The sequence below is a fragment of the Thunnus thynnus genome, chromosome 16, assembly GCF_963924715.1.
Source record: "Thunnus thynnus chromosome 16, fThuThy2.1, whole genome shotgun sequence".
NCBI lineage: Eukaryota > Metazoa > Chordata > Actinopteri > Scombriformes > Scombridae > Thunnus > Thunnus thynnus.
The window spans coordinates 13,371,827-13,397,701 of record NC_089532.1 but is presented as its reverse complement, the minus strand read 5'-3'; the positions used below and the strand labels follow the sequence as shown (position 1 = coordinate 13,397,701).

General features: G+C 38.6%; 2 protein-coding genes across 3 annotated transcripts; both read left to right on the top strand.

Moving 5' to 3' along the window:
• The first annotated feature begins 4,331 nt into the window (after positions 1–4,331).
• Positions 4,332–23,114, top strand: LOC137199669 (B2 bradykinin receptor-like). Of its 2 annotated transcripts, XM_067614116.1 has the most exons (3): positions 4,352–4,477; positions 15,797–15,913; positions 19,952–23,114. In XM_067614116.1, exons 2-3 carry the CDS (start codon positions 15,894–15,896, stop codon positions 20,976–20,978), a joined length of 1,047 nt encoding a protein of 348 aa, XP_067470217.1. In that variant the 5' UTR covers positions 4,352–4,477; positions 15,797–15,893; the 3' UTR covers positions 20,979–23,114. The 2 variants fall into 2 exon arrangements, with proteins under 2 accessions (XP_067470218.1, XP_067470217.1); XM_067614117.1 differs by lacking the exons at positions 15,797–15,913; positions 19,952–23,114 and adding an exon at positions 7,735–13,317 and having other exon boundaries at positions 4,332–4,477.
• A 170-nt stretch (positions 23,115–23,284) lies between these two features.
• On the top strand, positions 23,285–25,813 carry LOC137199855 (ovarian cancer G-protein coupled receptor 1-like). Its single transcript, XM_067614441.1, has one exon. The coding sequence runs from the start codon at positions 24,388–24,390 to the stop codon at positions 25,441–25,443; it is 1,056 nt and encodes a 351-aa protein (XP_067470542.1). The 5' UTR covers positions 23,285–24,387; the 3' UTR covers positions 25,444–25,813.
• Positions 25,814–25,875: the final 62 nt, after the last annotated feature.

Genomic DNA, 25,875 nt, shown 5'->3' with positions numbered 1-25,875 from the left:
AAGGCATAATTTGTTTGAAACTCATATTTTGCTTTACTTGCTTGCTTTACTCATGTAAATGAATTTAACCTTGCATTATTGCAGTTCAGTTGCATTTTATGTACTTTTCAGTATTGCCATTTTTGCAGTGGGAACTATGTCCTTACATTTTTGCATGATGCATGATATGCATTTGATTAATTAAGTGTTTTGATACTCTTTTCATGAATGTGGAGATGTGTTTCTAGAAAGTCTGCTATGAGTTTAAAAGAGCAAATTAACAGCAGCTGAAAATCCTATGTTTGTTGACTTCTATGGTTCAATTTCTCACCCTGCGACAGTGATGTAGAAGAGTGACATCACTGTAGGTATGGTTACAAGAGCAACAGCGCACACCTCTGACAACTAAACAAAATGCACCCATCAGTAATTCCTGGTGTAGTGTAGAGGGCAGTGAAGAGTAACTTAACTGGTCAGGGAGAGGAGAGGATTTCAACAAGCCCCCCAAACAACTGCTAAACCCCTCACCCAAACAGTGATTGTCATAATCATATAGTAGCCTAGCAAGTGTAACAAGACACAATTAAGAGTATCGTCTCACAGCTTCAAAATTCTGATGTGCTTTTGGTTCTGGTAAGAAATAAATGTAACCCTCTCAAAATGTTGGAAACAAAAGTTCAAGGAATGAAGAATGCCTAATTAAGTAATTTACTTTCTTTAGTAGTTTACCTTTACTTCCAAGTCCAAGGGGTGACTTTATGTTGTGTGGTTACAGGTTATGTTAGAAATAGCTATGATCAGGACTGGCAGTTATGGTGGCTCTTTGTTGAGTTTGTTGAAAATTTACCAAATTATTTATCAACAGTATGATTTGACATGTCGCACAAAAGAAGAAAAATTTCTGTGGCATTCACATGCGACTCTATCAGCCATTTGGTCTACTGTATGTTTGACTTGACATCCACTTCCACGGCCCTATTATCAAAATCTAATAACATAAACAATCCCAGTTAATTACTGTGAGGGCTTGTTTTTGGCACCAAGACACTGTTACGATCATGCCATTTCCCTAGCTTGCTACGCCTTTCTGGTTCCTTTGATGAGAGGAGTGGTAGTAAGATGATCAACTATAGGAACAAAAACAAAAAAAAGAAAATCTGATCCATTAAATCAAGTTTATTTTGTGGGACAGTAATTTGCTTTTTTCTTGTGAAATCCTGCCTCTTCATGCATCCACAAAAAAAATCTAATTAAACAATCTGAGAGTGCTCACAGCTCATAAAAATAACCTTTGATGAGGAGGTGTGAATTCAATTTATATTTTAAAAAATAATAATACAGTTATAGCTCCTGACTGCTCCATTGCATTCCAGATCCATTCCATTGACTGTTTGTTACTCATTATATTGTCTTCCAGCAGGCTTTCCTTTGCTTTATGTGACAATAAACATAACACAGACAGAAAAACATAAAGTTTTACATGTTTTATGCTGCATTTGTGTTGTGCAGGCAAAAAAAGTTACAAGTCTCTGTTTTCTTCCCCTCAAGAACATGTAGCGCTGTTTCAACGAATCATAACAGTTATTTGTGTGAATGTGTTTATTCCCATGTGTAGCACTGATTGATTTCAGCTGCTTATTGCTAGATTCCCCATTTCACTTGGCTCATTTAGCCTGACACTGATTACTGGATCTTGCAGTCCCATCATGCCAGTCCTTCTTAGATTGACAAGAAGAATTTTACACACAAGCTGTTGAGAATGAAATTCTTTCTGCCCGGCAGTGGAGGAAATAGTGTGGGTGGGAATTGCAAGTTGCTGGAACTATCTTGCCTCCACCTAACATAATAATTTCACAAATTGAAAATGATTCAGCGTTTTATAAATCGATTTTACATAGCAGACATTTTGACTTGTTAGATTAGGAAAAGCAGAGAGGTAATTATCAATAAATGGCTCTGTTCTATTCAAGTGTCCAACTGAGCCAGCATGTACAATACCAGGACCCTGAAACTGAAGAAGCTAAATGAAATTCAGCGTTTTTTCTTTCTTTATTTTTTTAAAAAAAATCATTATTTACACCTGTTGGTTTCCCACCATGACAAGTCAGAGTGTCTTCTGTGAAAACTACCTCTTGTCTATATCCCCACCCTCACAGTAACAGCCAGTCATACAACAACCCTCCTATAATTCTGCTCCTTGTATCTTATAAAGCATGCACTGACAGTATACAAACAAGGAAATAATCAATCAGTGCTTACATAACAAAAGTTTAATCTCATCCCCTTATTTACATTAATTGGACATTCAAGAGTTTCATTGCTTCACAAGTCAATGAACTCTCTGCAAAGTGAGCGAGGAAGTATCTATTCCAGACAGGAAGTAATTGCATTGTTCTCCCGTCTTAATTGAAATGAATGTGGAGCAGATGTTTGTGAGACTACAGCTAGTAAAGCCAGTGTGTCTTAGCCATAGTAATAAAAGCACTTCCAGTGATATTTTAAAAAGACCCTATAGCAACACTGAAGACGCTAGGGATGGCAATGATGGTCAGTTTGTTGTCCCACCACTTTGGTCCAGACAGAAATATTTCAACAACTATAGGATGGATTGCCATGAAATTTTGTACAAACACTCATGGTCCCTAGACTATGAAGCATGCTGACTTTGGTGATCCCCTGAATATGGGTTAAGGCACCCACCATAAACTCCAACATCCCATATTTGTGTCCGGCCATGGACATCTGTCGCATGCCATTGCCCATGTTTCTCTCCCATCATTTTCTGTCATCTCTCTACTTCCACTATCTAATAAAGGCCTAAAATTGACTTCATACAAAGTGCAGTAAACAGAAGAAACCTAAATGAGACACTTGCAGACAGTTTTTCAAGGTAGTTGACAGACTGACTCGATGATGTTCATATCAGGGCTCTGTGGGACGGCAACACCATTTGTTGCAGCACTCCTTGTGCTTGTGCACTCCTTGTTCTTCTTGTCATTGAATGATGTTTATGATTCTGGCTGTGTGCTTGGAGTTGTTGCCTTGCTGCAGAATAAATCTGGGACTCACTCAAACACCTGGCATCTAAACATCTAAGGTGCCAAAGTGCACAGCATTTATATATATAATATATATCATTAAGCCTGGTATTACTAATGTAACCCTATTGCCTAGCAAAAAATGTCACAACAACGATAATTTTAGAATCTGTTAATTTATGTATCTTTGGAGAAAACACATTCCTGATAACAGTGACAGAAAGTTCTCAAACACTGCAAAGAACCACAAGACCAAGAAAGGAACGTTCATCTGGTGGGTGTCTGGATTTAGTCAATACAAACTGATCATATTGTCACTGTTCACTCATAAAAAGCTGGTTCACATAACCTCTTCTCTCTTCCTGTAATTAGCCTGGAAGCTGCTTGTTGTTTCCTGGGTATTACTACTGAATTGTCACTAACATTTTCTAGCATTACAGTATGATATTTATAAAAAGACAGATGGGAGATAAAATGTCATCCAAATTTGTTTAGTAACTTCCCCATCCAGGTCATGTGTATTAAAGGGGCCATATTATACCCCTTTTCCACAAGTTAACACAGTTCTCTGGAGTCTTAATAGAATTTCTGACATACTTTGGTCAAAATACATCAAATATTAAGCACCACAGCAACCTTCTCATCCCATCTAAATAGCTCTGTTCAGAATGGTCAATTTGGGTGTAAACTTAGATTTTGCTGCATTAATTGCAATAAATGGATCAAAAGGATTCCAAAATAACTACATCATGATGTTGATTTGTAAAATGTCTGAATTCATCCTTTGTCAGGTCTGTCTGCAAGACAACGAGCAAACAACTTTTAAAATGCATGTTTTCTGAATGAAGTTTAGATCGATCAGAGCTATGCTAACATTGTACCTGCTTCATCCACACTCAAAACAATGTCATCTAAAGGCTGCAATGTTATTGTTTATGAAATTATATAAACTCACCAGCATTTAAGATGTTAATTATTGATGACAGCAGCTGAGGTGGTGTGTGACTTTGGTGTTAGCTTTGCTCCAGCTATGTGAGAAGCAAGATTGAAGATAAATCCACGTAAACCCAAAAGATTTAGAAAACAAACTCTTCCCACCGGTAAGCTGCTCTGGATCAGAGCAGAATCGGTTGTTTATTCCATTATATTCCATTATCATAATATTTCCCCTTTAAAAAACAATCTGACCTTATATCGTGTTAAGAATGACATTCTGTGTATACAGTGCAGGAGGGAAAAAAACAGGAGGCAGAATTAGCAGGAAGGTGGGGCAATAGAGCAAGGCAACTGGTATTCTCAAGAACTTTATCTGACATCACTTAACAGTTCCTCTCTCCTTTCAGAGAGTGAGTCAGAGACAGACAGAAGACAGTAGCAGAAAGGAGGACTATAGTGTGGCTGTGTATCTGGACATTCCACATCTGGACTTACTTAAGAGAAATGGCTCATCTGCCTACAAGGTATGTACAAGCATTATTTGGTCTGTATATTACTTTTCTGTTTTTACCATTATCCTCACAGAAAAGGGTTAAATCTAGACAAACCTGGTATTTTTGTGGTTACAATATGTCACATATGGACTTGCACTGTTGTTCTTTCACTATTTGAGTCATCACGCTTAGTGTTAGATGTCAGCAAGAATCAGCTTTAATGTTTAAATAAACAGTAATGATACATATATATAGTATAAAGAGTATTTAAAAATGTTTAACTGTGTTTTGTGCTGATGCACAAATATAAAGTCTAATGAAAATGACTTTGGATTCATTTGAAATGAAAGCATTTTTACACTGTTGTGGCTCCAAATATACTGTAGATGAAATTATTCTTAAACTGTAGATGCAGTAAATGTCAAAGATTAAGTTTCTGTAAAGTGCTAAATAGTAATACAAAAGGAAAAGTCGTACTTGACAAATGGTACCATGGCATATGCATAGAAGTGGTGAATGACAGCTGATACTGTAGACAAATAGATAACCATTCCTGCGCTTGCACCTTGGCAACTTAAGTTAAGGGCGTAGGTTTGTTTTTTTAAATATAAAAGGCAGCCAAAATAAACAGTATGAATTTGATCTCTCTTTTCTCTTTCAAATGCACACACACGTAACTCTCCAAAGCACTTACTTCAATGAATATGTATTTTTGATATAACCTGAATTTTCTGATTTTAATCAGATGTTTTACATTTTATTTTATGAATACAAACAAGAGATTGAAATTAGTATTTAAACTGACTGATGATAGATCTTCCCAATAAATGTTACAAGAAAAATAACTTCTAGGTTATCTGCTGCTGTGTTTAACACAACTATCTGCTGTAAGGTTTTCAAACCTCACCTGACATTCTGTGGCTCTGCCCTTCTTTCAGTTTGTTGATTTGGGCGACACAACTCAAGCGTGTCATGACAGAGCCACAGCAATGCTCATAACTATCATGTAACCATCTGAGAAATGCCTGCGGTTTACCTATCTGTGTGTCTCTGTGCTCTTCAGGCTGCTGCTGATGGCATTTTCATGAAAAAATGATGCCTGAGATTCACAAACAAATCTGTTGGAAAAGCTAATTTTACATTACAAATAATATTCATGTCATAATGAAGCATATAGAATAATATTCAGCTCCTGATCCATGGGTGGATGGGGTTATATGAATATTTCTCCTAATTATGTAAAAGAAGATGAATGTTTGATTCCAAAACATCCTTATTTGCTAAAACTGGTGCAGTGCCCATTCAAAATGTGCCTGTTCGGAACAGGCTGCTTACTTATTATTTCTTGAGAACCACATATATATGTATCAACTGACAATCGTATCAATTAAAACGATAAGGATTTCACAAATGAAATGATTTAAATTTACCAGTGAGACTAAACTGAGGTTGAACTGTAGAGGCAATTTCCACTGGTTGATTTTGGTTGATCAAATGTGTCTGTGCGGCTACTGGGTGGTTTTACTGCCTCCGTCTCGTCTCGTTTTGTCTCGTTTGTTCTTCTGCTTGTTCTTCTTTCTCAGGCAGTTTAACTGAGCGGAGTGCGTGTCTTTGTCCCGCTCAGCAAGTCAGAGCCCAGAAACCCCACCCCGCTGTGCTGTGAAAGTGTTGACATAACCCCGCTGCACTCAGACATGGAGCTCGCTGTCTCACTTGTTTATTCAAAGTTTATTAATCATGTTGCAAGACCACATGGCTTTACACTTGACACTGCACTCCCTTGGGTCTTCAGCAGTACTCCCACCAAGTATGAAGTCAAGTCAGAGCCCAGAAGCCTCGCCCTGCTGTGATGTAACAGTGTTTATATGAAACAGCCTCTGCTGTGTACACAGACACAGAGCTGAGCAGCTCACTGTTTGCTTGTTTAGTCCAAGTTTATTAATATTAAATGTGCCACGTGTCCAAATTGCACCAAAATTGGAAAATGCACTCCCTTGTATCTCCAGCAATACACCCACCAAGTGTGAAGTAGATCAGATGAGCAGTTCTCGAGATATGCGGATGACAAACATACAGACAGACATACATATATACATACATACATACAGACAGACAGATAAACAGACAGAGATTACTTTGTTTAATAAAATGGCATGTCTAAGCAACAATCACAAATTAGCTAACAACACCGTATACGCTTGAAATTTAAATATAATACCAATTAGTTTGGTTTAAAGCAATTAAAATACTGACCACTTCCGATTCACCATCACAGGTCATTCATTATGTACTGTACTACAAATACTGCCAGGCTATAGCTAGTCAGAAATGTGTAATAGGCTACAGCTTGAAGTTGAGGGGTATCAGATCATCTGGTACCCCCCATGCCCTGCTCTTTCACTCTTTTATATTATATGTTATATTAATGAAATGAAATTAAATGAGTACTTCATATACAGTACTGTTGTGGCCCCACATACAGATGAATAAAACTATAGATACAGTAACTATAACACATTTTGTTATTCTAAATTGCATTCTAAATTGTTTATGGAATATGTACAAAAGGAAACACACAGACAATAGTACTTGATAAATAAACCAGTAAGGTTATTGTTGAAAAGCCAGCCACAGCCAGACAGGAACTGGCAAAATGTGGATCAAAGGCTTTTAGCCCTGAGGCCACCATGGTATCCCAGTAAATGTTATCTTTCATCACTCATTGTCAAAGAAGCTCCCACCCACTCATGTTTTGCAGATATCATTGCATTGTTTGTTTTGTTTTTTTCTTTGGCCAATAAATGTTTGTGGAAACATCTGAGTGATTTTTGTTTCACTTTTTCCATTGCACGTTACCATGTCTTATGGTAGTCTGGTAATGGTAGCCTTCTACATGGCTTATTTGCTTGGCCTTCATTACTTTGTTAAATTGTGTGTCAGCCAGCAGCACCAAAACAGTTTTTTTTTAAGTATCAAAAAAAGTATGAACCCTTGATAAACATGTGAAAGTTATTGGATAAGGATTGCTCTACTGTTTTAATAAAGTTAGTTTATTAAAAACAACCAGACAGGATACTTATAAAATGAATTCCTGTTGAGCCTACATTTTGCCACAGTTTTTTGTCCACAACCAATACAAACATCTTTGGGAGCTGCACTAAGCAAAATAAAATGGGTTTTTCAGTATTCCATTTAGTATTCAGTATTACTCAAAAGTCAGTGTTTCTCAGTATTCCACGTTATGATTATAATAATGTTTTGTCTTGTTTGCCTTCCTCTATCCACAGTGTTCCTACTAATTTCAGCACCACAGCTGTAAATATAGATCGTAACAGCACCAATGGCACTGATTGTCTTCTTGACAATTCCGAGGAATGGATCGCCATATATATCTGGCTCATCGCTGTGCTGGGAATTGTGTTTAACGTGTTTGTCCTGACAGTTTTCTACTTACACAAGAAGGCCTTCACCGTGGCTGAGATCTACTTGAGCAACCTGGCTGCTACCGACCTTGTCCTGGTGTCCTGTCTGCCCTTCTGGGCTGTGAATGTAACCCACAATTATAAGTGGCCCTTTGGTGATCTCCTGTGTCAACTGGTCAACCTGGGCATCAATATGAATGCCTGCTGCAGCATCTACTTTCTTGTTCTGATCGTGATGGATCGTTATGTGGCACTGGTGCACCCGCTGTCTCATGACAGGTTTCGTCGGCCAAAGTTTGCCAAACTGTGCTGTCTGCTGGTGTGGGGTTTCGGGTTGCTCCTGGGTGTCCCCACACTCTACTTCAGGGAAGTAAAAGGTCACTATTGCCATCTTAATTACCCAAATGACACTATACATCTGTTGTGTGAAGGGATAATGATCATCTTCAGGTTCATCCTCCCCATTTCTATCATTACCTGGTGCACTGTCAAGATCATTCAAGCTTTAAAGAACCGGTCAGTGGAGGGGTTAAACACTCCGAGAACAGAGCACAAGGCGACCACTCTAGTGCTGGTGGTTCTCGTGGCGTTCCTGATCTGCTGGGTGCCATTCCACCTTTATAAGATACTAGTCTCACTCCAAACAGTTAAAATCCTGAAAGGATGTAACTTTCAAGCCATCCTACACATCTGCAGCCAGATCTTCACCTACTTAGCTTTCTTCAACAGCGTTCTCAACCCCATCCTCTACATCATTGTAGGAAAGAACTTTCAGAAAAAAGTTCGGGAACTCTTCAGTCAGCGGTCCATTAGGAGAACAACGACCTTAAGCCTCACCTCCACACGCAGCAACCTAATAAGCAGTGTTCGAGCTAATGATGTCTGCTGACAAGCTGATCTGCAAGATTGTGATTTTTTGAGAGTTTATGGTCTATGTTTTTTGAACAATTTCACATGATGAAGTGGGTGTGACCCAGAAGTGAGATAAGAAAAATATTTGGAGTTATACCTGCATCATGTTCACGTAGACAGAAGGTGAAGTACAAGATAATAGCATTTACTTGATTATATGCATGATGTACCCCTTGGAAGGTAGCCCATCAGATCCTGCTCAGTATGCTGGGATTTGAACTCCCTCTCTCTCATGTTTTTATGCTCCAGATGGAACATAACTCAGGGCTTTACCTACTGTAAAAAGAGAGTTTGTAGGTGTTGAGGCCACAGCACTGGTGTATGCTGTCACACAACTTTTCTTACTGTGTTGGGGTCTTTCCCCAGTCTTAAACCTTCCTCAACACACTCTTTGATGGACAAAGCTTTTGGAGGCCAGGTTTTAGTGTGTCTTGCCTTTCTCAACAGTGTGCAATGTCTACTTAGATCAGGACAAATGAAAGAGACAGTGTGATCATCTTTAATGCAAGTGATCAGATGCGACTCATGACATCCTGTTTACATTTTGACCGCTTCTGGTACTACTTGGATGAAGTTGTACAATGTACAGGATATGAGAGTGAGAATTACATCATCTGCCATCCTAACACTTATGCCCTAATTGTTGTTTCATCAGAATTGCTTTTAGATTTTACACAATAATAACACTTACATAATTAAACAGCCCTTCAAATTCTATTCTATATTGGAGAAGTAATGGACACAAACTAAGATAATGGAAGTAGTGGGTGATGGAAACAGACTTTGTGTCTCTGTGTAGCAGTAATGACAATTTAATGTGAGATGTTTCTTGGCCCTCTGTGCATGTTTGTAGATATTCAGTATATACAGTGTGTGTCTGAATCTTTTGCTCTGTACTCTTACATGACCTTACTTTTACTGATTTGTTATATTTTAATGCTAAACATATTTAATATCCATGTAATATTCTTCCCCTCTGTCTCTGGCAGTGTGCATCCTTCCTTTGACTGGCTAATTTAAATCTGCAAGCTGACTAGAGAATGACCACCTTTGCACTGTGAACACATTTGCATGCTCATACAATTTGTACAATTTTGTTGTGTACACTGCCTGAAAAGTAGTGACTCACACAGTCACGCCAGTTTCTCTGTATGGTGTAAACAAAACATTTGTGCATAAATCGTTAAACAATTTGTATATTCAACTTAATGTAACCACCTACAGTGGCATAATTGCAAAAGCCTTACACTGAATCTTTTGCTGACATGCCATAAATGTATACATATTGTTATAATAATATATAATATTATAAAGTCTTACAATGAGAGACTGGGGACTTTTTTCTTTTTGTAAGCACTGGAAAAGGTCTTTTTTTCCAGTTCAGGACATCATTTAAAAAATGAAATTTCATATAAAGGTGATGTTGGTATATGTTGGGGAAATTTTCTTCAGAAAGAGGCACATAAAGAAAGCATTAAACATTGTTACCTGTTGGAGCAGTTGTAGACACTGTACAATCCATCACACCATCAGTAACAATTATACAAATGTCCAAACACAAACAAAAATACAATTGTCTTGGATTTTTATATAGAAAGCATGTTGTTCAGCTGGCCCTTTCCCTAAAGCCAGCCCTTTCTCTAAAGATTGTGAACCCAAACTAGACAGCTTTATACCTCTCCAGAAGCAAAGCTAAAAACAGTCTGGTCCCTAAATGTACATTTCCACAAACTGTTACACCTTCTTACAAACAAGTATGGTCATATGATCTAACAGAGACCTCATGGTCAATCAATAACTTCAAACATGGACATCCTTCAACTTTAGCTTGTCTAGGTACCTCATGATCCACACAGTCTCTAAAACAGTAGGCTTAAGATATCTCTAGCTAACCCCAGAGGTCAACAAGCAGCCTTCAGATAGAAACAGGTTCAAGAGTTCAACTATACTAGGAGTAGGATTTCTTCACCAACATATATCCCCAAAATGACAATGACATTACATCACATTCAGTTGATAACAAACACTGACCCCTTAGTTTAAAAACATTTGTAACATATACACAAAAGATTTATAAAATGATAACCTACTATTCCATTTCGGTAACACTTCATTTTACGGGTCCGCAAATGTCATGGTAATTAGCAAGTAACTTCTTTGAAATTTCTTTGAAATTAGCCCAAAATTTACCTCAAATTTCATGGTAATTAGGTGATAATTAGCAAGTAACTTCTTTGAAATTACCCTGAACTTTCGTGGTAAGTAGATATAATAAGCAAGTAAGTTATTTTAAATTTTGTTGAAATTACCCCAAATTTACCCTAACATTTACTTTGAATTTGATGGTAAGTGAGTTGTTGCAGCTTAATTTCCAAGTAGTTTCTGTCTAATTTCTGCTGAGCAGACCCCTAAATTAAAGTGAGTTGTTACAGCTTAATTTCCAAGTAGTTTCTGCCTAACTTCTGCAGGCCAGTAAATTGAAGTATTACCATTAACGCCCTTGGAGGAGATAGCGTTTGTTTAGGAGCCAAAATTGAGGAAAAGTCTTATTTAGAAAGGCTAATTGTGGACTTCCTGTTGGATTTAGGGCAGGGGTGTCAGTGTATGATTTGAGATGAATAAGTCGGTTTTGGTTTGATCTCTCTAGAACATTCCTATGGGCCGTGGCGGCCATTTTAGTTACATAGGTGGCGCTCTCGAGCACATTTTGGCACTTTGGGGGTTAATTTTTACATTTTATCAATTTTTTTACCAGACCTGATGTGCGTGCCAAATTTAGTGAGTTTTTGAGCATGTTTAGGGGGTCAAATTTAGGGTTTAAGTGGCGGAATAAGAAAGAAAGAAACAAACAAACACATGAATTAAAACTGCAGGTTGCAAGCAGCGTTGAACGGGCCTTCGCACCTCCGTGCACATCAAGCCCAATGCAGTCGAAGGGCTTCTGTCACAGGCATGTAGATGTCTTCAGACCCGGGCTGTTTTCAGACAGTGCAAGAAGGAGATAAACATCACTTCCTTTGTCCACTGTTTTGCCTGCTGCTGGGGCTGCTTACCTGCTATTTCATAAGGCTGTTCAGCCGGTGTGCATCACTGATGGAATATTGTCATGTAGACGTGTTCAGGCCGGGAGTCTTATCAAACATGTAAAGTTTGGTGCAGACTGGAGCATGTACAATAAAGTTATAGCACCTTCCTCTGTCATGGCGACACATCAATTCTCAACGATGCGAAGATGAGAATTTTCTGCAGGGTGAGACATGTCTGTCTTGCTCACACCTGTGTCATCAAAATTATGCAAGTTTTGGGCCCATTCACTTGAATTTCAATTAGTAAATTGAAAACTCTTGATGAATGTGTGTGTAAAACAAATTAATTTCCTAATTTTCATCAAGTTTATTTTTAGAAAAGTAAAGACTTTTAACCCACATGACCTGGTCAAAGTTTGATTGACATATGTACTGTCAGGTGTGTAGAGACAATAAGTAACTGTAGCTGGACACAGAAAAATACTCATATATTTGAATGGAGAGTGTGAGTGAACCGCTAGGTGCTCGAACCCTAATAAAGGAAAAACTGCAGTACAGAGCTACAAATTTTAGTTTTGATTTTATTTTTCTGCAGCACTTTATCACTAAACTGTCACTCTCACTCAATGAGCTCCATTCAACCCCCACACCCATCCCCCCCTCCTATTCTCTCTCTCTCCCCCTCAGTTGGAGAGGAGAATGTCACTCTTCTTGTGAAATCTCCTCATAAATCCCATGATTTTGGCCAAATCTTACATTGAAAATCCCCTTTTTGCAGTAGGAAATTTTGTGGGGAATCCATTGAAAGTGATCAGACTCATAGTTTAGACATCAGAAGCCTTTGTTTGACACAAAGTCCATGCCCATAGATTGCCTCCCCATTGGTTTACATTGTAAGGTGTGATGTGGCACTACAACTTTCAGGGCTTACAAAATCTAAACCGTTCAAGTTATTGCAAAGTTTTTAATAACTTTTGTTCAGCCCAGTGTGATAAGTCATGTATTAAAGTTTGAAGCCGATACCATTAACACCCTAGGAGGAGATAGCGTTTGATCGGGGTCCAAAATTGGCACAAAGTCATACTTTCATGGACATATTGCGGACTTCCTGTTGGATTTAGGTCAGGGGTGTCAGCACATGATGTGTAGGTCTTGATGAGACAAATAATTGAGTTTTGGTTTGATCTCTCTCCGACATTCCTGTGGGCTGTGGCGGCCATATTCGTTACATGGGTGGCGCTCTCAAGAACATTTTGGCACTTTGGCGGTTAATTTTTACATTTTATCAAATTTTCACGAAACCTGATGTGCCTGCCAAATTTGGTGAGTTTTTGAGCATGTTTAGGGGTCAAATTTAGGGTTGTAGTGGCGTAATAATAAAGAAAGAATAATAAGAAAGAAACAAACACACGAAATACAATAGGGTCTTCGCCCCTTTGGGGCTCAGGCCCTAATTAAAGCTGCAAACAGCGATGAACAGGCCCTCGCTCCTCTGCGCACGTCGGGCCACGACGCAATTGAAGGTCTTCTGTCACGGGCATGTAGCATGTTTAGGGGGTCAAATTTAGGGTTGAAGTGGCGGATTAATAAAGAAAGACGAAGAAGAAAGAAACAAACACACGAAATACAATAGGGTCTTCACCCCTTTGGGGCTCAGGCCCTAATAAGAAAGAAACAAACACGCAAAGTACAAGAGGGCCTTTGCCCTTTGGGCTCGGGCCCTAACTAGTTGGAAGTTAAGCTGGTATGATCCACAGAAGTTAAGCAGAAATTACTTGGAAATTGCAACAACTCACTTCAATATAGGGTTCCGCTCAATAGAAATTAGACAGAAACTACTTGGAAATTAAGCTGCAACAACTCACTTACTTACCATGAAATTCAAGATAAATGCTAGGGTAAATTTGGGGTAATTTCAACAAAATTTAAAATAAGTTACGTGCTTATTATATCTACTTACCATGAAATTGGAGATACATTTTGGAGTAATTTCAAAGAAATTTCAAAGAGGTTACTTGCTAATTATCACCTAATTACCATGAAATTTGCAGACCTGTAAAATGAAGTGTTACCCTTTCATAAAAAGCTGGTTCACACAAATATATAACCTCTTCTCTCTTCCTGTAATTAGCTTGGAAGCTGCTTGTTGTTTCCTGGGTATTACTACCGAATAGTCATTAACATTTTCTAGCATTACAGTATGATATTTATAAAAAGACAGATGGGAGATAAAATGTCATTTAAATTTGTTTAGTAACTTCCCCACCCAGGTCATGTGTTTTAAAGGGGCCATATTATACCTCTTTTCCACAAGTTAACACAGTGCTCTAGGGTCTTAATAAAATTTCTGACATACTTTGGTCAAAATACATCAAATATTAAGCACCACAGCAACCTTCTCATCCTGTCTAAATAGCTCTGTTCAGAACGGTCGATTTTACATCGCATTACATTTCGCTTTTATCCAAAGCAACGTACATATGAGACTGATACAACACAAGCAAGGATCTAGTCAGGAGACAACAACACGAGTAAGTGCCATAAAGCTTAAGTTTGGGCCCGATAGGACGTAGATGACAACAGGCAGTGCAACAAGGCAATGATTAGAGTGCATAGAGTGCATAGAAGTATGGGGGTTTTTTTGTTTGTTTGTTTTGTTTTTTTTTTGTTTTGTTTGTTTTTTGGGAGTTTTTTTGTTTTTCTTTTTTTGTTTTTTTGTTTTTTTCTCTCCCCACAGTTCATCAAGTGCAGAGGTGTTTGCGAAAGAGCTTGGTCTTTCGTCTTTTCTTAAAGATTGAGAGGGACTCTGCAGATCGAACAGAGTTTGGTAAATCGTTCCACCACTGGGGAACTACAGAGGAGAAGAGTCTAGCTAGTGACTTAGGGCCCTGTTGTGGTGGTGATACCAGGCGCGTTTCGTTGGCAGAGAATAGTGGGTGGGAGGGAGTGTAGACCTGAATGAGGGAGTTCAGGTAGGCAGGGGCTGTTTTAGTTGCTATTTTGTAAGCAAGTGTCAGGGTTTTGAATTTGATGCAGGCAGCAACTGGGAGCCAGTGGAGGGATATCAACAGCGGGGTGACATGTGCTGTTTTGGGCTGATTGAAGACCAGACATGCTGCCACGTTCTGGATCATCTGCAGAGGTTTAAGTGTAAATGCAGGGAGGCCTGCCAGTAAGGAGTTGCAGTAGTCAATGCGTGATATAACACGAGCCTGTACCAGGAGTTGTGCTGCATGCTCAGACAGGTAGGGACTGATCTTCCTCATGTTGTACAGGGTGAATCGACGTGATCAAGCGACTGAGGCCACGTGAACCTTAAAGGTTAGTTGGTCATCAATCATGACACTCAAATTTCGGGCAGACTTTGTGGGCATGAGTTGGATTGATTCGAGCTGGATGCTGGATTTGGGTGTAAACTCAGATTTTGCTGTGATTTAATAGCAATAAATGAATCAAAAGGATTCCGAAATAACTACATCATGATGTTGATTTGTAAAATGTCTGAAAATATCTCAAAATAATGTCATCTAAAGGCATAAATAAGGCTGCAATGTTATTGTTTATAAAATTATATAACTCACCAGCATTTAAGATGTTAATTGTTGATGACAGCAGCTGAGGTGGTGTGTGACTCCGGTGTTAGCTTTGCTCCAGCTACGTGAGAAGCAAGATTGAAGATAAATCCACTTAAACCCAAAATATTTAGAAAACAAACTCTTCCCACCGGTAAACTGCTCTGGATCAGAGCAGAATCAGTTGTTTATTCCATTACATTCCATTATCATAATATTTCCCCTTTAAAAAAAACAATCTGACCTTATATCGTATATGTTAAGAAAGAACATCTCTGAGAACATAATGACATTCTGTGTATACAGTGCAGGAGGGAAAAAAACAGGAGGCAGAATTAGCAGGAAGGTGGGGCAATACAGCAAGGCAGCTGGCATTCTCAAGAACTTTATCACTTAACAGTCCCTCTCTCCTTTAAGAGAGTGAGTCAGAGACAGACAGAAGACAGTAGCAGAAAGGAGGACTACAGTGTGGCTGTGTATCTGGACATTCCACATCTAGACTTACTCAGGAGTAATGGCTCATCTGCCTACAAGGTATGTACAAGCATTATTTGGTCTGTATATTACTTTTCTGTTTTTACCATTATCCTCACAGAAAAGGGTTAAATCTAGACAAACCTGGTATTTTTGTGGTTACAATATGTCACATATGGACTTGCACTGTTGTTCTTTCACTATTTGAGTCATCACGCTTAGTGTTAGATGTCAGCAAGAATCAGCTTTAATGTTTAAATAAACAGTAATGATACATATATATAGTATAAAGAGTATTTAAAAATGTTAAACTGTGTTTTATGCTGATGCACAAATATAAAGTCTATTGAAATTGACTTTGGATTCAATTGAATTGAAAGCATTTTTACACTGTTGTGGCTCCAAATATACTGTAGATGAAATTATTCTGAAACTGTAGATGCAGTAAATGTCAAAGATTAAGTTTCTGTAAAGTGCTAAATAGTAATACAAAAGGAAAAGTCGTACTTGACAAATGGTACCGTGGCATATGCATACAAGTGGTGAATGACAGCTGTTACTGGTAGACAAATAGAGAACCATTCCTACACTTGCACTTTGGCAACTTAAATTAAGGGCGTAGGTTTGTTTTTTTAAATATAAAAGGCAGCCAAAATAAACAGTATGAATTTGATCTCTCTTTTCTCTTTCAAATGCACACATGTAACTCTCCAAAGCACTTACTTCAATGAATATGTATTTGCTGATATAACTTGCCTAAAAAAGGCTTGAATTTTTCTGATTTCAATTAGATGTTTTACATTTTATTTTATTAATGCAGATTTTTTTTATTTAAAACTAACACATGATAGATTTTCCTAATAAATGTTCAAAGAAAAATAACTTCTAGGTTATCTGCTGCTGTGTTTAACACAACTATCTGCTGTAAGGTTTTCAAACCTCACCTGACATTCTGTGGCTCTGCTCTTCTTTCAGTTTGTTGATTTGGATGATACAACTCAAGAGTGTCATGACAGAGCCACAGCAATGCTCATAACTATCATTTAACCATCTGAGAAATGCCTGCGGTTTACCTATCTGTGTGTCTCTGTGCTCTTCAGGCTGCTGCTGACGGCATTTTCATGAAAAAATTATGCCTGAGATTCACAAACAAATTTACATTACAAATAATATTCATGTCACAATGAAGCATATAGAATAATATTCTGCTCCTGATCCATGGGTGGATGGGGTTATGTGAATATTTCTCCTAATTATGTAAAAGAAGATGAATATTTGATTACAAAACATCCTTATTAGTTAAAACTAGTGCAGTGCCCATTCAAAACGTGCCTGTTCGGAACAGGCTGCTTACTTATTATTTCTTGAGAACCACATATATATGTATCAACTGACAATCGAATCAATTAAAACGATAAGGATTTCACAAATTAAATGATTTAAATTTAGACAGAAACTTCAGTTAGACTGAACTGAAGTTGAACTGTAGAAGCAGTTTACAGCTTTTCACTGGTTGATTTTGGTTGATCAAACGTGTCCGTGCTGTTACTGGGTGGTTTTACTGCCTCTGTCTCATCTTGTTTTGTCTCTTGTGTATGCTTGTTCGTCTCTCTCAGGCAGTTTAACTGAGCAGGGTGCATGTCGTTGTCCCGCTCAGCGAGTCAGAGCCCAGAAACCCCATCCCGCTGTGATGTGACAGTGTTGACATAACAGTCCCCGCTGCACTCAGACACAGAGCTGAGCGGCTCACTTTGCTTGCTTATTCCAAGTTTATTAATACTAAATGTGTTGCGTGTCCAAATTGCGCCAAAATTGGAAAGTGCACTCCCTTGTATCTCCAGCAATACACCCACCAAGTGTGAAGTAGATCAGATGAACGGTTCTCGAGATATGCAAATGACAAACATACAGACAGACATACATACATATATACATACATATATACAGGCAGACAGACAGATAGACAGAGATTACGCGCTTTCATATAGAGAGAAGCTCAGCTGTTACTGACACTTTGGTTCATCTTTAAAGGGGACGTATTGTGCTTTTCCTTATTTTCAGACATATATATAATGTCACAATGTCGGATGTCCATCTTAAAAGTGGCCGACGTGTCAAATAACGAGGTAAATGCATGTAGCAGTAATCCCTGTTAGCAAAAAGCAGCAGCTTCAGACTGCTCTGAACACTAAGTTTCAGCCGGAGCTGATGTCAGTTCATGACGGATTTCCTTTATATGGACATCTGCTACGTGGACAGCGCACAAGTTCGCTGCTCTGCTCCGGGAGTAGTTACGCCAAGCCACGATGCCATTACACAGCACAGCAAAGTAAAATAAGTAGTTTATCTGTTGGAGGTGTGCTGGTTGTCTGCAGCTCCTCATAAAACATCTCACTGTGGCTGTTTCTGCCTGTACTATTCCTCCATGCATTATTTCTAACTGATCCGCTGAACAAATAGCTCAAATAGCTCCATATGTTGTTTCGGCCATTTTTTAGTGTCGCTAATTCAGTGAGGAACATGTTTTTACTTCCTGCAAATTCCTCACAATAAAGGTCTCCCATTAGTAAGTCATTTAAAAGCTTTTAATTTGAAGCAGCAAAGCAGGAAATGTTTGGTTTGCATTGACGTTAAATTACAGAACTCCGATATGTAAAGCTGACCAATCAGAACAGAGTGGGCTCATCGGGAGGGGGGGCTTAAAGAGACAGGAGCTAAAATGGAGCGTAAGAGAAACTGTGTATATTGAGGGGCTGCATAAAGGGCCAGTATAAGATAAATAAGGAGTTTTTTGAACTGTGAATCATGCAAAGCTACTCTAGTGGAGTCCAAAAATAAAAATTTAGAGCTGAAATGAGCATAATAGGTCCTCTTGAAAAACAACCTGAAGTCTTAATTTGCTTTCAGGAGACATTTTCGCATACAGTAATAAAGGGGTTCAATAAAATGACATGTCTAAGCAACAATCACAAATTTGCTAACAACACAATATACACCTGAAATTTAAATATAATACCAATTAGTTTGGTTTAAAGCAATTAAAATACTGACCACTTCCGATTCACCATCACAGGTCATTTATTACGTACTGTACTACAAATACTGCCGGGCTATAGCTAGTCAGAAATGTGTAATAGGCTACAGCTTGAAGTTGAGTACCAGGGGGGTACCAGATCATCAAATCTGGTACCCCCCATGCCCTGCTCTTTCGCTCTTTTATATTATATTTTATATTAATGAAATTAAATTAAATGAGTACTTCATATACAGTACAGTACGGTTGTGGAGCCCCATACAGATGAATAAAACTATAGATACAGTAACTATAACACATTTTGATATTCTAAATTGCATTCTAAATTGTTTATGGAATATGTACAACAGAAAACACACAGACAATAGTACTTGATAAATAAACCAGTAAGGTTATTGGTGAAAAGCCAGCTACAGCCAGACAGGAACCAGCAAAATGTGGATCAAAGGCTTTTAGCCCTGAGGCCACCATGGTATCCCAAATGTTATCTTTCATCACTCATCGTCAAGGAAGCTCCCACCCACTCATGTTTTGCAGATATCATTGCATTGTTTGTTTTGTTTTTTTCTTTGGCCAATAAATGTTTGTGGAAACATCTGAGTGATTTTTGTTTCACTTTTTCCATTGCATGTTACCATGTCTTATGGTAGTCTGGTAATGGTAGCCTTCTACATGGCTTATTTGCTTGGCCTTCATTACTTTGTTAAATTGTGTGTGAGCCAGCAGCACCAAAACAGTTTTTTTAAGTATCAAAAAAAGTATGAACCCTTGACAAACATTTGAAAGTTATTGGATAAGGATTGCTCTACTGTTTTAATAAAGTTAGTTTATTAAAAACAACCAGACAGGATACTTATAAAATGAATTCCTGTTGAGCCTACATTTTGCCACAGTTTTTTGTCCACAACCAATACAAACATCTTTGGGAGCTGCACTAAGCAAAATAAAATGGGTTTTTCAGTATCCCATTTAGTATTCAGTATTACTCAAAAGTCAGTGTTTCTCAGTATTCCACGTTATGATTATAATAATGTTTTGTCTTGTTTGCCTTCCTCTATCCACAGTGTTCCTACTAATTTCAGCACCACAGCTGTAAATAAAGATCATAACAGCACCAATGGCACTGATTGTCCTCTTGAAAAATCCGAGGAATGGATGGCCATATATATCTGGCTCATCGCTGTGCTGGGAATTGTGTTTAACGTGTTTGTCCTGACGGTTTTCTACTTACACAAGAAGGCCTTCACCGTGGCTGAGATCTACTTGAGCAACCTGGCTGCTGCCGACCTTGTCCTGGTGTCCTGTCTGCCCTTCTGGGCTGTGAATGCAACCCACAATTATAAGTGGCCCTTTGGTGATCACCTGTGTCGACTGGTCAACCTGGGCATCAATATGAATGCCTGCTGCAGCATCTACTTTCTTGTTCTGATCGTGATGGATCGTTATGTGGCACTGGTGCACCCGCTGTCTCATGACAGGTTTCGTCGGCCAAAGTTTGCCAAACTGTGCTGTCTGCTGGTGTGGGGTTTCGGGTTGCTCCTGGGTGTCCCCATACTCTACTTCAGGGAAGTAAAAGGTCACCATTGCCATATTAATTACCCAAATGACACTATACATCTGTTGTGTGAAGGGATACTGATCATCTTCAAGTTCATCCTCCCCATTTCTATCATTACCTGGTGCACTGTCAAGATTATTCAAGCTTTAAAGAACCGGTCAGTGGAGGGGTTGAACACTCAACAGAACACAGACCACAAGGCGACCACTCTGGTGCTGGTCGTTCTCGTGGCGTTCCTGATCTGCTGGGTGCCATTCCACCTTATTAAGATACTAGTCTCACTCCAAGCAGTTGAAATCCTGAAAGGATGTGACCTTCAAGCCATCCTACACATCTGTAACCAGATCTTTACCTACTTAGCTTTCTTCAACAGCGTTCTCAACCCCATCCTCTACATCATTGTAGGAAAGAACTTTCAGAAAAAAGTTCAGGAACTCTTCAGTCAGCAGTCCATTAGGAGAACAACGATCTTAAGCCTCACCTCCACACGCAGCAACCTAATAAGCAGTGTTCGAGCTAATGATGTCTGCTGACAAGCTGATCTGCAAGATTGTGATTTTTTGAGAGTTTATGGTCTATGTTTTTTGAACAATTTCACATGATGAAGTGGGTGTGACCCAGAAGTGAGATAAGAAAAATATTTGGAGTCATACCTGCATCATGTTCACGTAGACAGAGAGGTGAAGTACAAGATAATAGCATTTACTCGATTATATGCATGATGTACCCCTTGGAAGGTAGCCCATCAGATTCTGCTCAGTATGCTGGGATTTGAACTCCCTCTCTCTCATGTTTTTTTGCTCCAGATGGAACATAACTCAGTACTACTACTACTACTCACTACTCCTCTTACTGTGTTGGGGTCTTTCCCCAGTCTTAAACCTTCCTCGACACACTCTTTGATGGACAAGGCTTTTGGAGGCCAGGTTTTAGTGTGTCTTGCCTTTCTCAACAGTGTGCAATGTCTACTTAGATCAGGACAAATGAAAGAGACAGTGTGATCATCTTTAATGCAAGTGATCAGATGCGACTCATGACATTCTGTTTACATTTTGGACTGCTTCTGGTACTACTTGGATGAAGTTGTACAATGTACAGGATATGAGAGTGAGAATTACATTATCTGCCATCCTAACACTTATGCCCTAATTGTTGTTTCATCAGAATTGCTTTTAGATTTTACACAATAATAACACTTACATAATTAAACAGCCTTTCAAATTGTGTTCTATATTGGAGAAGTAATGGACACAAACTAAGATAATGGAAGTAGTGGGAGATGGAAACAGACTTTGTGTCTCTGTGTAGCAGTAATGACAATTTAATGTGAGATGTTTCTCAGCCCTCTGTGCATGTTTGTAGATATACAGTATATACAGTATGTGTCTGAATCTTTTGCTCTGTACTCTTACATGACCTTACTTTTACTGATTTGTTATATTTTAGTGCTAAACATATTTAATATCCATGTAATATTCCTCCCTTCTGTCTCCTTCCTTTGACTGGCTAATTTAAATCTGCAAGCTGACTGGAGAATGACCACCTACGCACTGTGAACACATTTGCATGCTCATACAATTTGTACAATTTTGTTGTGTACACTGTTTTTACTATTCAAAGTCACAGTAGCCTGAAGAGTAGTGACTCACACAGTCATGCCAGTTTCTTTGTATGGTGTGAACAAAAAATTTGTGCATAAATTGTTAGATAATTTGTATATTTAATTTAATGTAACACCTAGAGTGGCATAATTGCAAAAGCCTTACACTGAATCTTTTGCTGATATACTGTAAATGTACACATATACAATATTATAAATATAAGTCTTACAATGAGTGACTGGGGACTTTATTCTTTTTGTAAGCACTGCAAAAGTTTTGTTTGTTTTTTTCCAGTTCAGGACATCATCAAAGGTGATGTTGGTATATCATCTTGTTTCAGCCACTGGCCATCAGATATTGCAAGAATCATGAGTGACTGGTGAGGCAAACAGTTCACCCAGATTATCTAAACTACTTGTAAGTGAGACCAAAAGTTCACCAGAAATGCTGACAATGACCCTGCATTGCTCTACAGAACATTATGCAGACACACAACTGTTGGTCAAAGCTAAACTAGATGTGCGACCTTGCTCCCAGCTTCAATGGATGTTTACAATGACAAGCTTGGGAAATAAATATCCAATTGACCTCCATTTCCCCTCCCAATGCACTCAGTGGAATTATCTGGGAATGCAGCTGTCAAACTGTTTCAGACACACAGGCAGTCACTTTATTTGTGTAAAATCTGATCATCTGAAAGCTTGAGTTTCTTGCCCAGTCTGCCTCATTTTCAGTAATGTTGCGCTCACAGATGTCAACAGTTAACTTGATGAGTACAATGATTTCACTGTGCAAATAAGAGTCAAGACTATGAAAATAAGAAAAAAAGCATAATTACACTTTAATGGTCTCAGGCCAAGAGGAGATTCTATTTCATTGAGCCCATTATAGATCAATGTCACAACTTTGTTTGAAAAGCTTTAACCTTGTATATGTCTATACCTCTCATTGTAACTTTGCTTGTTGATAAATGTCTGAATTACAGTGTACTTTACAGTATATTGTGCTGTACAACAAGATCATTGTTGAAAATCAATGTACATCCCAATTAAAATCTAAATGAAAGTACATCCATTTCCCATAACCTTTAATTTTCCCCAATTTTCTTAATTTTCCTTCTTTTTAAAAAGGGAGTTTGAGTTTGTTATTCTGTTAAGTATTCACATATAAGGGCAGATGGAATGGGTGCACAGACAGGAGGGGGCGGGTGTTTTTTTTTCTATTTTTAAACACTGAATCTTATCTCCAGCACCTCCAGCAAGACTTTATTTGGTAAGTTTTAGCCTTACATTGGTACATAAAAACGGTCATTCTTTCCTCTCAGTGGATAATATTCCACAGAACCCTGTTGTCTAATGGGTTGTCTCAGAAGCACAACACATATCAACATAATGAAACATGAAGATATTTCACTGCACCACTGTTGGCACTCATAGCGGGTGATGACAGTGATATGCAAATACAGGCACATGCTGTTCCTGGAAAGCCCTGCGTATAGTTTATACTATCCAGAGTCACCAGTTTCCAATAGTACTCAGATGCTTTACTTAAGTAGAAGTACAGAAATATTTAAATGTACTTATTTATGAGGAAAAATGGCTCCTGTGATATTTTTATATAATTATTAGATTGTTAATACTGATACATCAATGGCATTTTACCAGTTGGTTGAGGTTGAGCAAGTTTTAACAACTATTTATACTGATAGTTTAGTCTAGTGGTTCCCAACCTGGGGGTCAGCCCCCCCAAAACACAATCCTGATACACAAATTTGCATAAAAGTTTTGCTTTGCTTATCTACGACATATTGGATAATTTCCCCATATTAAGTTACTTACTTGTATTTTATAGGTTTATTCTTTTTTTAACGTAAATTCTTAATCTCAAAAATAGCTATAGATATCAAATAAACACAGTGGAGTTAAGAGTAACATTTCCTGCTGAAATGTAGTAAGGAAGTAGTATAAAGTAGCATAAAAAGGAAATACTCAAATACAAATACCTCAAAACTGTTTCCACCACCGGTTTGATTCTATAGTGACATACAGTATGCACTGTCTAAATGCCTCTAAGCATGACACAACTTCCTCTGTTAGACGCTCTTGATGGTAATGTATCAACGATGTGAGTTCCTGTTTTCTACATAAACATGTAAAGGTCATGAGCTATACGCAGTATAATTTACATTTAATCCCACAAATTTTCAGTTAATGTTTAATCTTATAGTTGAACCTGTGCTCAGCTTTCAACACTACGGAAATAAAATGACAGCTACAGTGATAGCATCGGATGCCATTTACATTTTAAGCATGACCAAGGTGTTTTCCTGAGAGTTATTTGCATGGCAGAACTTATCTCAGTTCAACACAACACAGAGCTTCCCATTTCCATTCCCATTCAGGTCGAGTCTGCATCGAGTGAAAGGATGAACACAACACTCAACCAAGCGAGCTGCTCCCTGAATTCTTCAGTGGAGCAGCACATGTATCCGGCTGCCTATTCTCTATTTTTTATTGTTGGCTTTTCGGCTAATTGCCTGTCTTTGTATGTAGCCTGGATGTTGATGAGGAAAGGGAACAGCATGGCAGTCTACCTCATCAACCTGTCCATCTCCGATCTGCTGTACACAATCTCTCTGCCTGTTTGGATTGAACTGGCTCTACAGCGGCCTGTGGGTGATGGTCTCTGCAGCTCAGTGGCTGTGGTCATGTACAACAGCTTTTATGTCGGCTCAGGCCTCCTTTGCTGCATCTCTGTTGATCGCTATCTAGCAGTGGTCTACCCTCTACACTTTCACTGGGTCCGAGAGTTGCAGACAACAACAGTTGTGAGTATTGCTGTATGGACTTTGGAGATTATCGTCCACATTATCCTGCTTGACCACACAGGGGCACTGCACGCTTTCTCCTCAAGACGCTTGTGCCAGGAGCGAATACCTATGACCGGAGAAGATGCCAACTTCGCCTTCACGCGGTTCATCCTGGGTTTCTTGGTCCCAGTCATCATCATGACCTTTTGCTTTCAGCAGATCATGCAATCACTCCAACAGAGCACCTCCATCCTGGCAGAAGAGCGGAAGAAAGTGGGGCTGCTGCTACTGTTCCTCTATCTAACCTACATAGTGGCCTTTGTGCCCTACCAGACTGTCATGCTGCTCAGGGCCATACTGGAGCCCGGATCCTGCACGTGGGCATCATGGCTCAAAGATCCATATTTGGTCACAGTTGCTACCACCACCATAAACAGTACATTGGATCCTATAATATACTGTTTAATCAGTGACAGTGCCAAGAGAGAGATAAGGAAAGCTGTGGAGAAGTGTAGGGAAGTTTTTATGTGGAAGAAAGTGTCAATGAGCTCTAGGATTCTGTCAGTTTCGTTTAAACAACATCATTGATTTTGTGTTTTATTTTTAACCTATAATTTTAAATTAAAAGAGAAAACTATTTTTATTTGGGACTGTGTCATTTTAGAGGAATTTGTAGGGGTACTACTGCCTTTTTACTAACACTGTTATCTTGATATTTTATTGGACAAATCATCTGTAATTTAAAGTGGTTGATTGTGGTGTAAACAAGATCACGTTTAATTGATTTTTGGTTGATTATTTAAGTTCAATAACAGTAATTTTATATACCCTATTGATTGTTTTTCTGGTGCAAAATTGTATCAAAGAATGGGTTGAAAGTGTTGGCAGATGGACAGTAACACAAAAACCACAAAGAATGAATTCTTACACAGAGCTACAGATTTTGTCTCTCATCACTTGATACTGACATTGCTTTCGGGAGGGGGGGGGGGGGGGGGGGTTTAAATGGAGAGGAGAAAT